Source organism: Lithobates pipiens, unplaced genomic scaffold, assembly GCF_037356315.1.
Source record: "Lithobates pipiens isolate NorthernLeopardFrog02 unplaced genomic scaffold, aLitPip1_a1.2 Scaffold_18, whole genome shotgun sequence".
Taxonomy (NCBI): domain Eukaryota; kingdom Metazoa; phylum Chordata; class Amphibia; order Anura; family Ranidae; genus Lithobates; species Lithobates pipiens.
In genome coordinates, this window is record NW_027507758.1 from 345,808,722 (window position 1) to 345,824,758 (window position 16,037).

Here is a 16,037-nt window from a genome sequence, read left to right on the forward strand (position 1 = left end):
ATTGTGAGAAGAATTTCAACATTTGAAGTTGTCCCTGGTACAAGAGGTTATATATTTTCAAATAGCTAGCAATGTTGCAGTGACAACTGACTAAAAGAGGATTTCCTTTTCTTTGGAGATATCTCTACAAACTTCCAGTTGTATCTTGAGAAAGGCAGTGAAGGGAAATCTCTAAATAGGGCCACAAACAGCAAAAGAAAAAAAAAAGAATACTGGGAATTCAATACTGGGCATTTTTACCACCTTCCTACCCAGGCCAATTTTAACCACTTCAATACAGGGCACTTATACACCTTCCTGCCCAGACCAAGTTTCAGCTTTCAGCGCTGTCGCACTTCGAATGACAATTGTGCGGTCATGCTACACTGTACCCAAACGAAATTTTTAGCATTTTGTTTCCACAAGAGCTTTATTTTGGTGGTATTTGATCACCTTTGGCATTTTATTTTCTGCTGAACAAATAAAAAAATTGACTGAAATTTAGAAAAAAAAAATTCTCTGTTACAAAACTTTGTAAATAATTATGTTTTCTCCTTCACTGATGGGCACTGATGGGGCTGCACTGACGGGCACTGATAAGGTGGCACTAATGGGCACCAATGAGGTGACACTGATGATGGGCACTAACATGCGGCACTGATGGGGCACTGATAGGTGGAACTGATGGGCACTGATAGGTGGCACTGATATGCAGCACTGATGGGTACACATAGGTGGCACTGATGGGCACTGAAAGGCGGCATGGATGGACACTGACAGCATTGAAGGGCACTGATAGATGGCACAGATGGGTACTGATAGGCAGCACAGATGGGCACTGATAGGTGGCATGGATGAGCACTGATAGATGGCACTGATGTACACTAATAGATGGTACTGATGGTGCCAAACAATAATGTATGCCGATCAGTGATGCCCATTGTGAGTACTGATTGGCATCCCTGGTGGTCTAGAATGTCATACCTGGTGGTGACATCGCTGAGGGTCCTGGTGGTGTCCCTGGTGGTCCAGTGTGAGCATCCTCGGGGGGGGCTGCGCTGATAATCATACAGCACAGACCCTCATCAGAGGAGCAACCCATCGTCTTTCCTCTACTCGCGTCTGACAGACGCAAGTGAGGAAAAGCCGATCAACGGGTCTTCCTGTTTACATTGTGATCAGCCATGATTGGATATGGCTGATGACAAGGTAAAGGGTCTCTGTCAGAGTGTGTGTCAGACTGACACACCTCAATAATGATCGTCGCGATTCACGCCCCCGGGGTCATATGAGGTCTGGTCAGGATATCGAAACCACTTTGCCATTGTTATTTTGCTATATGACAGGCAGCAAGTGGTTAAGCTTTCAGTGCTGTCCCACTTTGAATGACAATTGCAGGGTCATGCAACACTGCACATAAACTAAATGTTTATCCTGGTGTTACCACAAATGGAGCCTTCTTTTGGTGGTATTTAATCACTACTGTTTTAACAAGGTCACAGTTCGGCCCATGGGGTCATATGATGTCCACTCAGATTGATAAGATGTCAATCTAGTAAATTGAAGGCTGGATGAGCCTCTCATCATTCTGAGTGGACGTCATATGACCCTACCGACTGGGCTGTGGCACGTTCTGTCATTGGCTGCATCCACCGGACACAGCTGATGACTGATCACTGCAGCGGCCCACTGCTAGTACCCTGTGACTTCTGTAACCAATCACAGCAGGTCACACGACAGTGATTAAAGACCAGAAAGCGTGTCTAATTCTTCTTTTCCCTACTTAAAACTAAAAAAATACCCTTTACATACACTTTAGGCAAACTGTGCTTTCTATTCGAGATCTGTCGAGTTTTGGAATGAACGTACAGAGGTCCAGACCGTTTGACAGTTAAATTAGCTTTTTACGTTGTTTTTCATGTGTGTACTTTTACCTGGAATTCAGCTTTAGTAAACCTTCTTCGCAACACTGTCACATCTGCAACCATTCATGAAGGACAGAATGGCATGGGTGTACTACAATATTTTAATATGGGGCTACACATATGAAAATTCAGCCAGTTCAGCAGAACCTGGAGTGAATTTCAATTCACGTTTACCCCTTTCTGTTCAGCAGAAGCTGACCGTTAGACAAGTTTCTGATGATCGTCCTACTGGAAAACCAGCAGTCCATCAGCCTCTGTAACTACTAGATGCAGCACTGATCAGTGTATTATGACAGAGAGAGTAGTCCCTGCTGTCAGAATACAATAGAGCAGGGAGCGGGGAGGGAGGATTCCTTCCTCCTTATCACTTGTGTGAATGCAGGAATCTGTCAGGTTTGTTTTGTTTTTTTTGTTTTGTTCAACCTACTGGTTGAATAAAAAAACTCAAAGTGCATACCTACCTACCTACCTACCTTTAAGATGTTAATTTTTCATTCTATGGAGCAGATTCCAAAAATCAGTACATCATATGATGCGCTTATAAGTATTAGAAAAAATATAGCAGTACTGGAGCATTGACTAATACATTTAAAATTAAATCTGTTTAATGCATGAAAAAATGTTATAGAGCAAATTTAAACTATGTAGGAACTGTCTTAAATTCAAAAACTTGCTGCCATTGATGAGTAATCAGTTAAAAACTGTAGTTTTGCTGCCTTTTATTTAAAATGTTCATTCTGTAGCAGAGATGAGTAAACGTGTTTACTCAGACTGAGATCTGACACAAACAGAACAACATTGAAAAAGACTGTATATCTGCAATTACTGGTCATTGGTTCATTATTATGAATGTAAGGCTCTTTGAGTAAACTGTGAGTGATTCTAAGTATTCTAAGTAAGTATTCTACTGCTTGTTATTGGCCCTTTTTTCAAAACAATAAAAAAAATAAATAAAGGTAGTAGATACTGAGCCCAGGATGTGGGTTTGATGGAATGTATCAGGTGATCTGCAAGCAAAGCAGAATTTTTAGAATATTTTCTCATCTTTGCTCTGTAGCAGAAATATGTATGAATTTGCAGCTTGTCAATGCTGCTCTGTGTTTGGACACTGCAGAGATAGAATAAAAACAAATGTACCCAGAGTGGATTTAGCAAGCTGAATACACTGATAGACTTGACAGAAACATATTTTTTTTTATTTACTACATCACAGTGTGTCTATGTGGCCCTGTTTGTTGACATATTGCCCTTAAAAATGGAAGCAGTGGTAATTCTTTGTACTATTTAAACATATACCTGTGTAATTATATGCATACATATCATGATCCATACCTTATTTGGGAAGCAGTAGCATTTATTTTCAGGTGGCAAATCTGTGCTTTGTTGGGAATACACCTTGGCAACTGATGGGGAGACAGGAGGCTCTTGGTCTCCCTGGGTATTGCACTAAAAACAAAACAAATAGTCATCCTCATCCTAAAATAATTTAAAGATGTAATCTATATTAACCTGTATTGTACTGTACACAAAGGATATTATTTACAAACACTGTAATAAAAATATGTAAAATAAAAAAAATTAGCTGCGATCAACCTGATGAAAAGTGATAAGGGAAAGAAGTTGTGTTTGACGAGGTTATCTAATGCATCAGTGTCAGTGGACCCGACATTTGGAGGATCTTACATAAAGACACGCAGGATTACCCACCACATGACTCATATTTGCACCTGGATTATATTTTTATTTATGAGCTTCCACTTGTTAAACATATAGACATTGGCCCAATGGTAGTATCAAATCATGCCCCTGTTCTGTTTAACATCATTGTGAGAGAACGTTCCCTACTAAGTGGCACCTGAAGAATGGATGGAGGTTTCCTTCAAAGCCCACAGTATATTTAGGAGCTACAGAGAGACATAAGAGAATATGTTGCTACTAACGACCCCCCCAAATTGTCACCCTTGCTTTTGCTGGAGGCACACAAATATCTGATTAAGGGTACCCTTACTAGGTTGGGGGCTTGAGATAAAAATGGGAGGCAGGCCGAGATAAACTCACTGGTGGACCAAATTTGGGCACTGAAATTGCTACACAAACAATCCCTTAGGGGCCAAGCCTTGATTGACCTGGGGGGAATTGCTATCTCTGCTGATGTCAAATGTGAAGTCTAAATTACTTTATACCGGGAAGATTTACTAAAAATTCCGCAGCAAATCAGGCTGGCCTTTGGCGAAAGCACTGCGGGGGGACAGTCCCCAGTCTTATATCTCTTGCATTCTCTCGCCTTGGATGAACAACGTTTACAGTAAACGGTATAATCTTTGTTTTCTATGTGTCCTATTCACACTGAAATGCAGCCTGGAACTCAGCAGCAGTGACTTGCAAAAAAAATGCTGACATGTTGCATTTTCTTGCAGCACACTGGACATAATCTCATGTCACTGTACAACAGAGCAATGCACTGTGCTGCTGTACAGGGACATTAATGAAATGTCACTTTTTTTTCATTTAGCCCCTTGCTTACTGGGCACTTAAACCCCCCTCCTGTCCAGACCAATTTTCAGCTTTCAACACTGTTGCACTTTGAATGACAATTGCGCGGTCATACAACACTATAACCAAATAACATTTTTATAATTTTTTTCCCCACGAATAGAGATTTCTTTTGGCGGTATTTGATTACCTCTGTGGTTTTTATTTTTTGTTACTTTTTTTAAAAAGTAAAAAAAAAAAAAAAAATTGCAAACAGGTGATTTTTCTCCTTCATTGATGTACACTGATGAGGCTGCACTGATGGGCACCGATAGGCTGCACTGATTGGCACTGATGGGCTGCACTGATGGGCACCGATGGGCTGCACTGATGGGCACTGATAAAGTGGAACTGGTGGGCACTGATAGGCAGCACTGGTGGGAACTGATAGGAGGTACTGGTGTGCACTGAGAGATGACACTGAGAGGTGGCACTGATGGGTGGCACTGAAGGGCACTAGTGGGCACTGAGAAGTGGCACTAATAGGTGGCACTGATAGCTGGCAGTGATGGGCACTGACGAGTGGCAGTGATGGGCACTGATGGGTGGCAATAATGGGAACTGATTGGCACTGGTAGGTTACACTGATAGGCAGCACTACTAGGTGGCACCGATTGGCACCCCTGGTTGGCATTGATAGGTGGCACTTTTGGACATTGATAGGTGGCACTCATGGGCATTGATAAATGGAACTGGTGGACACTGTGGGCACTGGCAGGTGGCAATGGCAGGTGGCACTGGCAGGGGGTACTGATTGGCACAGATGAGGCAGATGAGCCTCCTTCCTCTTTGGGACCAATGTCCCTTGCACATAAGCTGGTGGTCTGTTTTCTTTTCTACTCATGCTGTCTGTAGGGCATGCGGGGAGGCCATCATATGCAATCCCAGAAATTCAGGTCCATGCTGTAGCCATCAATCGGCTATAGCACAGACACCAAGTGGTTAAAAAAAAGAAAAAAGTGTGAATTGTGCACCCCAATGCCTCCTACTGCTGGCTCATTGCAGCTGAAATGGACAGCTGCCAGACAGTTAATCATGTGAATAGGTTCTTACATTTTTTCCCTTAAAAATCAGCCACAGCCTTAATAGAAAATCCAATGCACTGTCATTTTACTGCAGAGTGGTGATCTCTTTTTGCAGACATCCAACACTCCCCAGTGTTGAGTCAGAGACAGATTCTCAAATCAATTGGGAGCTTGAGCTTTTCTGATTGCAGAGGTATAGGTCTGATCCATTAGGGGGCACATACGGATTCTGCAAAGTAATCCTGGCAACTACACAGAGAAAATAAGAGCCACACTGCACCAGCTGGTAAGGGTCAGGATTTTTTTACAGAGGCTGTGGCTTATTTAGAAAAAAAAATAACCGAAAACCAATAAACTTGTTTTGTTTTGCTTTGATGCACCTGGGATTTAGCTTAATTTAACCACTTGACCACTGGAAGGTTTTACGACTTCATGACCAGACCATTCTTTGCTATTCAGCACTGTACTACTTTAACTTGAAATTCCTTGGTCATGCAATATTGTATGCAAATGAAATGTATAATTTTTTCACACAAATAGTGTTCTTATGGTGGTATTTAATCACTACTGTTTTATTTTATTTTTATATAAATGATATATTTGTTATATAAATGAAAAAAATACAGAATATTTAGAGAAAAACAAAAACACATTTTCTTAGTTTCGGTTATAAAATTTTGTAAACAAACAATCTGTCTTCATAACCTAAACCCATGTATATTAGTCTGTATATTAGTCTGTGTGAAAGTTATATAGTTTACAAATTGTGGCACACATGAAAACTGATCCATCCTGATGTACTGAGAGCTCATTTCTTGAGGCCCCAAAATGCCTGGACAATATAAATACCCCCCAAATTACCCTTTTTGAAAAGTAGACAATCCAAAGCATTTAGTAAGATTCATGGCAATTTTTTGGGAGTTGCAATTTTTTGTCACAATTTTTTTTAATATTATGAAATTTAATAAAATTAGTTTCTTTCACATATTTTATTTTACATACTGTCACCAGTGCAGTACAGTTCCATCATATGACTGGTGTGGTGATGATCAGAGATGCTGACGGGTGACAAAGAAAAATAAAAAGCAAAAAAAATAATAATTTTTGTAAGCTTTTTCTTTTTACATTTTTTTTTTGCATGCATGTATGGAAGCCATGCATAACTGTTTAAATTGCATGTAATCATGTGATCACTATAGCCAATTATATAGATCAAATGATACCCTGGCCGCTCACAGCAGGCGGGTACCAAGAGTTGTGACAAAGCGGTCACGGGATCACATGTGTGCCACAATGTACCAGTATGTCTCTGTGCCTGCAGAAAAAGTACAAGTGCTTAGAAACTGACTGTTTGGCATTGGTTTGCACCCAGTGAAAAAAAAATAGTTATAGCAATACTTTTAGAGGTAAGAACCAACACTTTCCTAGAAACCTTCCTGTTTTCAACAATACTGGCAGTTTTAAAACTGTTATCTCAATTCAAAAGACAACTGACATAGCTGCAACCATGAACAGTTCTTGGTTGAATGGATCCTTACATTTTAAAGTAAACCTCCATGCTAAAAATGGGGGAGACGTTATCGGGTTGAGGATGTAGACACTACACTTGAAGATTTTTGTATACTTTAAAACAGTATAACCGTATCTGGATTAAGTCAAAAAGTCCTCCAACTAAAACATATCTCTGTAAAGCCTTTTTAGGACAGAAGGTATTCATATGTCCCTTTCCATCACATATACCAAAAATAAGAGGATTATTCTTCATTTCAGAGCAATGGACAGAGCAATTCAAACCATTCCTTCCCATCACATCATCCATTTATTCCTTGTCAAAAAAATGTATGGATTGAACAATGGATAACAGGTATATTGATTACAAATTAGATACAGAGAATATATTAACAGAATAATGAAACTCATTGATTTATGTACAGGAGTACTAATGCAATATCTTTCAGTTAGTGTATAGCAACTGGCTATCTAAGGGTTTGGAATAGGATATATAGCAGTAGAATTGGTTCTGTTTTATTGAACCAGACCCTTTGGAGATATTACAGTAAAAGGTTATATTTAATAAGGTAATGCATTCGAAGAACAAAATAAAGAGAGGAGTAAAGAGGAAGAAAGAGAAGAATAGAAGTGAAGAAGTCCACAGGGTTGACCCAGGTACCGGAGCATGCTAAAGAGTGATTATATGAACACTCAAATACACTGATAGGCAGCACTACTAGGTGGCACTGATTGGCACCCCTGGTGGGCATTGATAGGTGGCACTTTTGGGCATTGATAGGTGGAACTCATGGGCATTGATAGATGGAACTGGTGGACACTGTGGGCACTGGCAGGTGGCAATGGCAGGTGGCACTGGTAGGGGGTACTGATTGGCACAGATGAAGCAGGTGAGCCTCCTTCCTCTCTGGGACCAATGTCCCTTGCACATAAGCTGGTGGTCTGTTTTCTTTTCTACTCATGCTGTCTGCAGGGCACGCGGGGAGGCCGTCATATGCAATCCCAGAAATTCAGGTCCACGCTGTAGCCATCAAACGGCTATAGCACAGATACCAAGTGGTTAAAAAAAAAGAAAAAAGTGTGAAGTGTGCACCCAAATGCCTCCTACTGCTGGCTCATTGCAGCCGAAGTGGACAGCTGCCGGACAGTTAACCATGTGAATGGGTTCTTACATTTTTTTCCCTTAAAAATCAGCCACAGCCTTAATAGAAAATCCAATGCACTGTCATCTTACTGCAGAGTAGTGATCTCTTTTTGCAGACATCCAACACTCCCCTATGTTGAGTCAGAGACAGATTCTCAAATCAATTGGGAGCTTGAGTTTTTCTGATTGCAGAGGTATAGGTCTGATCCATCAGGAGGCACATAAGGCTTCTGCAAAGTAATCCTGGCAACTACACAGAGAAAATAAGAGCCACACTGCACCAGCTGGTAAGGGTCAGGATTTTTTTTTACGCAGGCTGTGGCTGATTTAGAAAGAAAATAACTGAAAACCAATAAACCTGTTTTGTTTTGCTTTGATGCACCTGGGATATTAAATATTAATAAAAATGCCATAAAACTATCCCCTATTTTGTAGACACTATAGCTTTTGCACAAACCAATCAGTAAATGCTTATTGTGATTTTTTTTTGACCAAAAATATGTAGAAGAATACGCATTGGTCTTATATATTTTTTGGGGATATTATAGTAAAAACTAAAAAATATTTCTTTTTTTTCAAAATGCACGCTATTTTTTTGTTTATAGCGCAAAAAGTAAAAACCGCAGAGGTGATCAAATACCACAAAAAAGAAAGTTCAATTTGTGGGTAAGAAAGGATGTCAATTTTGTTTGGGAACCACGTCGCACGACCACGCAATTGTCATTTAAAGTGACGCAGTGCCGAATCGCAAAAATTGCTCTGGTCTTTGGCCAGCCAAATGGTCCAGGGCGGAAGTAGTTAAGGAGATGAGACTTACCAAGTAGCATGCTATTCTGGCTGTTTGACTCAACCCATGTGGACTTGAAGAAGAGGAGGAAACAGGTAAAGTCTGGAGTGAAGAAAAGGTTTAAAACAAAAATGTTTAGATAATATATGTTTTGATCCAGCATAGAGTTATGTTTGATGGTTTCCTGTGATACGGGATAAGGATCCCTTCAGGGGAGGAGGTGCTTCCATTAGTTCCCCACATATTATAAATGGACAAGCGAAGGAGGCAAAGTAAGGCACACAGATCTTCCGCATGTGGGAGAAGAGCCTTATAATGAAGACATCGTAATGATGAACATGTTTGTAAGCCACATGGCCTAAAGTATTACCTGTATTAGTAGTTCCAATAATTCTAAGGAAGGGAGATTAGGAGAAATTATAAACATGAGAGTGGGAGCAGCAGGGTTACCAGGGTACCAGGATTAATGGATGAGTCAGGCTCTGAAAAGGAATAAGGGAAGAAGAGGGTACGAGGGATGTGGGAGACACTAAAACTATAATTCAAATTTGAGCTTTACTTCAACCTGAGAGTATTAAAGCGAATAAACTAATTAAGTCAAGTTATAACAACAGAACAGTAAGACTTCCTTAACCACTTCACGCCCGTTCTATAGCCAAAAGATGGCTACAGAGCGGACGCTAACTGCCGGTAGGGCATCCCTGGATGTCCTCCTGTTTACTTCCCTAATGCGCGCCGCTGTGGGCGTGCATCGGGGAAGTTCTGTGTTGGCCGTGTCCCTCAGACACAGCCAATCACAGATCGCGCTAAATGCCCAATCACAGCGGCCATTTAGCACTCGATCGGGCTATCCAATGAGAGGTGATCTCATATGTAAACATATGAGATCATCTTTCATCGCTGGCTCCCCTCCTCACACAGAGACAGCGTGTGAGGAGGGAGAGCGTCCATGCTGCAGCTGCAGCGTTAGTGAGAACACACACACAATAAAACATACACACACACACAGTAAAACACACACACACACACACACACACACAGAGTAAAACACACACACACACACACAGTGAAACACACACACACATGCCCACCTGTCCCCAGTGCCACCTGTCAGTGCCATCTGTCCCCAGTGCGACCTGTCCCCAGTGCCTCCTATCAGTGCCATCTGTCCCCGGTGCCACCTGTAAGTGCCATGTGTCCCCAGTGCCAAATATCAATGCCACCTGTCCCCAGTGCCACCTAACAGTGTCATCTGTTCCCAGTACCACCTGTCCCCAGTGCCACCTATCTGTGCCACCTGTCCCCAGTGCCACGTGCCACCTGTCCCCAGTGCCACGTGCCACCTGTCCCCAGTGCCACGTGTCCCCAGTGCCGCCCATCCCTAGTGCTACGTGTCCCCAGTGCCACCTGTCCCTAGTGTCATGTATCCCCAGTGCCACCTGTCAGTGTCACATGTCATCAGTGCCACGTATCAGTGCCACCTGTCAGTGTCAGGTGTCATCAGTGCCACATATTAGTGCCATCTGTCATCAGTGTCAGGTGCCATGTATTAGGGCCATCTGTCATCAGTGCCATGTATTAATGCCATCTGTCATCAGTGCCACATAAGTGTCACGTGTCATCAGTGCCACAGATTAGTTCCATCTGTCATCGGTGCCAAGTGCCATCAGTGCCACGTATTAGTGCCATCTGTCATCAGTGTCACATCAGTGTCACGTGCCATCAGTGCCATGTATCATTGCCATCTGCCATCAATGCAACGTCAGTGCCATGTGTCCCCAGTGCCACCTATCAATGCCACCTGTCCCCAGTGCCACATATCCGTGCCATCTGTTCCCTGTACCACCTGTCCCCAGTGCCACCTATCCCTGCCACCTGTCACCAGTGCCACAAGCCACCTGTCCCCAGTGCCACGTGCCATGTGTCCCCAGTGTCGCCCGTCCCTAGTGTCACGTGTCCCCAGTGTCAGGTGTCCCCAGTGCCACCTGTCCCTAGTGCCATGTATCCCCAGTGCCACCTGTCAGTGTCACATGTCATCAGTGCCACCTGTCAGTGTCACGTGTCATCAGTGCCACATATTAGTGCCATCTGTCATCAGTGTCAGGTGTCATCAGTGCCACGTATTAATGCCATCTGTCATCAGTGCCACGTATTAGTGTCATCTGTCATCAGTGTCACATCAGTGTCACATGCCATCAGTGCCATGTATCAGTGGCATCTGCCATCAGTGCAACGTCAGTGCCACCTGTCAGTGTCATGTGTCCCCAGTGCCACCTATCAATGCCACATGTCCCCAGTGCCACCTAACAGTTTCATATGTTCCCAGTACAACCTGTCCCCAGTGCCACCTATCCGTGCCACCTGTCCCCAGTGCCACGAGCCACCTGTCCCCAGTGCCACATGCCACATGTACCCAGTGCCACGTGTCCCCAGTGCCGCCCGTCCCTAGTGCCACGTGTCCCCAGTACCACCTGTCAGTGTCACATGTCATCAGTGCCACATATCAGTGCCACCTGTCAGTGTTATGTGTCATCAGTGCCCCATATTAGTGCCATCTGTCATCAGTGTCAGGTGTCATCAGTGCCACGTATTAGTGCCATCTGTCATCAGTGTCACATCAGTGTCACGTGCCATCAGTGCCATGTATCAGTGCCATCTGCCATCAGTGCAACGTCAGTGCCACATGTCAGTGTCATGTGTCCCCAGTGCCACCTATCAATGCCACCTGTCCCCAGTGCCACCTAACAGTGTCATCTGTTCCCAGCACCACCTGTCCCCAGTGCCACCTATCTGTGCCACCTATCCCCAGTGCCACGTGCCACCTGTCCCCAGTGTCACATGCCACCTGTTCCCAGTGCCACGTGTCCCCAGTGCCACCCGTCCCTAGTGCTACGTGTCCCCAGTGCCACATGTCCCTGGTGCCATGTATCCCCAGTGCCACCTGTCAGTGTCACATGTCATCAGTGCCACATATCAGTGCCACCTGTCAGTGTCATGTGTCATCAGTGCCACGTATTAGTGAAATCTGTCATCAGTGTCAGGTGTCATCAGTGCCACGTATTAGTGCCATCTGTCATCAGTGCCACATCAGTGTCACGTGTCATCAGTGCCACAGATTAGTTCCATCTGTCATCGGTGTCAAGTGTCATCAGTGCCACGTATTAGTGCCATCTGTCATCAGTGTCACATCAGTGTCACGTGCCATCAGTGCCATGTATCAGTGCCATCAGCCATCAGTGCAACATCAGTGTCCCGCGTCATTGTCCTGGTGCTCCAGGGCCTTCAAAAGTGTAATAGGTAGTCAACAAGTTAGATGTGTAATTTATGCTCCTAGAACACCTGATGGCGCTCCCTGCATGTTGGGCCTCTCTATGTGGCCAGGCTGTGAAAAAGTCCCACACATGTGGTATCGTAATACTCAGGAGGAGAAGCAGGATTTAATTTGGGGTGTCATTTGTGGTATACACATGCCATGTGAGAGAAATAACCTATTACAATGACAATTGTGGGGAAAAAAATCTTAATTTTGCAAAGAATTGTGGGAAAAAATGACAACACCAAAAACCTCACCATGCCTCTTACTAAATACCTTGGAATGTCTACTTTCCAAAAAGGGGTCATTTGGGGGGTATTTGTACTTTCCTGGCTTGTTCGGGTCGCAACAAATGAGATCGGCCACCAGTACATCAGATGTGATCAATTTTGTATGATTCGCACCACAGCTTGTGGACTCTCTAACTTTCACAAAGACCAAATAATATCCACAAATTTGGGTTATTTTTACCAAAGATATGTAGCAGCATAAATTATGGATAAAATTTATGAAAAAAAATTTATAATTTGCATAATTTTATCACAGAAACAAAGAAAATTTGTTTTTTTTTCATTTATAGCGCAAAAAATAAAAAACCCAGAGGTGATCAACTACCACCAAAAGAAAGCTCTATTTGTGGGAAAAAAAGGAAAAAAAATCATTTGGGTACAGTGCTGCATGACTGAGTAATTGTCATTCAAGTGTGAGAGCACCGAAAGCTGAAAATTGGTCTGGGCAGGAGGGGTGTTTAAGTGCCCAGTAGGTAAGTGGTTAAATTGTTTTATAAACAAACTAATTGCTGAAGAGTATTCCAAATGAACCTTTTAGCCAGTATTAATATTACATTTGACAGTAGTCATTTAACCTATGGCCATTGAGGAGGCCCAGATTATTTTGCAATATCTAATGATAGTTTAGAGCTAAGTGCATCAGTGAGATTTAAAGGAATTAGAATTATGATTAGGTCATTGATAATTTGGAATTGCAAGAATAAGTGCATAATTTACCGTATTTATCGGCGTATAACACATGCCGGCGTATAACACACACCCCAAGTTTAGGAGCGAATTTAAAAGAAAAACACTTTTAGGAGGGAAGTTTAAGGAAAAAAACTTACATTTAAATGCCCATCAATGCAGCCTTATCAGTGTCATTTGAAGCCTTGTCAGTAATTTGCAGCCTTGCATTGCAGCTTTCCATTGCAGCCTTCTATTGCAGCCTTGCATTGCAGCCTTGTCAGTCGATTGCAGGCTTGTCAGTGTCATTTTAAAAATGGCGACACTGACATACAGAGTGGATGTCCTGTGTATCTCGGCGGCGCTCGTTCTTGGCTGTTCTCAGCGGCTTTCGGGTATTTTCGGCAGCACTCGGGTGTTCTTGGCTATTTTCGGCCCTTTTCACCTATTTTTGGCCGCACTCGGCCATTCTCGGCGGCTTTCAGCTGTCTGAAAGCTGCCGAGAACGGCCGAAAATACCTGAAAGCCGCCGAGAGAAGCACAGAAGGTTAGGAAAGGAGGGGGATCGACGTATAACACGCATATATAATATATATATATATATATGCTGTTTTCAATTAACAAGTAGCCAATCAGGCTCCAGCAAGACTGCCATCAGGGTAAGTGTAGAGCGAAAATTTCCGCAATGGAGTTTTCCGTCAGTCCATAGAGTCTTCCTGTTCCTGAGGAGGGTAGGCAAAATGGACTCTCTTATAGGATCGATGGTTTCCATTTTTCAGGGTGGTTTGAAAGGAGTTACCAGTAGATGAAGAGGATGTTGATCTTCTACATGTTGAAGTAGTATGTGTGGCATAGGATCTATTACGTGTAGATTTAGACGAGTTAATTGAAGTTCTTCAGTAGATTTACAAGTGTATTTGGAGCCGTTATGAGCAAAACATATGGAGAATGGAAAACCCCATTGATAAATTATGTTTTTGGCATTGTAGTTCCATGAGCAGGGGTTTCATTGCTCGCCTTTTAGATATTGTGAGTAGGGATAGGTCAGCGAATAGCTGGTAATTAAAGACTTGGAATTTAGGTCTTTTTTGTCTCTGGCTTTTTGATGTCAAAAGTTGTTCTTTTGTCCGGTAACAATTAAATTTCATGATCATGGTGGACCATCTGTTTTTTTGGCTGCAAGGGCTCGGTGTATTCTGTCAAATTCCAATCGTTCAATTGGAATAGCTGGTTGAAGTTTTTGAAACAAAGCCGTTATGGTGGATTGTAAGTCAATGACCGATTCAGAAATTCCCCTTATACATAGATTGGAGCATATGGCCCGGTTCTCATAATCTTCCAATTTATAGATTGGAGCACTAAGTTTTCTTCCTTGATATGTTCCATATCAGCCATATGTTCTTGTGTGGTATTCTCTATTCCATCCATTTTAAGTTCTAATGACACAGTACGGTTGCCCAGTTCTCTCATTTCTTTAGTGAGGCTATTAGTTATTTGTTCAGAAGTTTGTGTTAATGCTTCATGTAGCATACGCTAAAATTGTTTCAATATAGCTGGAGCTACAGAGGAATTCTGTATAGAATCTTGTGAGGGAATTAGTTCTCCATCTGAATCAGCTGGGGAGTAAGGCTTTGAAAGCTTATGCCTGTGAGAGCGCATTGAGGCAGTCTATGAGGAGGGGCCTGGCACCATTTTAGCAGCGGATTTCCCCTGTGAGTCTTTTGTGAGGGGGTTCTTTAACTTTAAATGGCCACCTCCCAGAACTATATTTTTGCCTCAAAAGAGAGCCCCGAGTTCCCGGGAACAAGAGCTAGAGCCGGTGAATTCTCAAATACCTACGGGTTTATGTATGTCAGCGGCTCTTCTCCCATATGATGCGGAGCTCTAGCTGTGCATGACTGCACCACTAAACTCTGCGCATGCGCCCATCATCCATTTATTCCAAACGCATACATCTGTTTCAATCTTTTTTGCCATTGTCAGTGCAGTAAATGAAACCATGACTTTTATAGAGTAGGAACTGGGAGCTAATAAGACTATATAACTTTATAGGTTATGGTAAGAAGGGATTAAATAAATCCAAAAGCCCTCCAACAAAATTATCATGCAGCACACTAAAGCTTCCTAAGAACAAAAGACATTAACATGTCTCATTCCATCACATGTCCCAAGCCTCTGTCTGCTCTTTTGAAATGAAGAATGATCCTTTTACATTTGTTATATGTGATGTAATTAGACATGTGCATACCTTCTGCTCTTTGTACTGATGATGGCCAATAAGCCTGAAAGAGCAATACATAACATGTTATAGGTTGCTTCTTGGCTTTTAATGTAGAGCACCAGTCCATCTCAGGCTAAAGGTGTATCCCTAAGCATCACATGCTGCAAAATGGGTGGATGCTTTGGAATCCCTAGAGGAGTGTTTACCTCTTTAGGTTTCCTAGAAGGACCCACATTCCTGTCAGAGGGTTTTGATATGCCAGAGTATGCACACATCAAGAGAGTAGTTTAGTTCATGCTTATCAGGGAATATAGAAGAGAGAATGTTTTGATGTTCCTTGTAAAGGAAATTCTGCAAGGGGTCTTTCAGATCCAGAACAAGGCCATTTAGAATTTTTGGATTATCTGAGATGGAGGGTCTTTAATGTTGTGTTGGTTGGGGAAGGAATTCATAAAGACTTGATTTCCATAGATAATAGGAGTTGTGATGACAAGCATTTGGAAGGAATGAAGATAATTCCACATTATGATGTTATGGTAAAAATGTCTTACAATAGGTGCCTCAGATGGGAGATGTGTGCAAAATTCAGCATGAGTTTGGCATATGGACTGGTAAGGTAAGCATTAATTTGTTGTACATTATAAGG

General features: G+C 42.6%; 1 protein-coding gene across 3 annotated transcripts in view; it reads right to left on the reverse strand.

Moving 5' to 3' along the window:
* The window catches only part of COL19A1 (collagen type XIX alpha 1 chain), a 1,105,372-nt gene that overhangs the window by 801,451 nt on the left and 287,884 nt on the right, over positions 1-16,037 (reverse strand). For all 3 annotated transcript variants that reach the window (XM_077487416.1, XM_077487415.1, XM_077487417.1), the window contains exon 8: positions 3,237-3,350. In XM_077487416.1, coding sequence (XP_077343542.1) covers positions 3,237-3,350 — 114 coding nt within the window. The remainder of the gene's footprint in view (positions 1-3,236; positions 3,351-16,037) is intronic.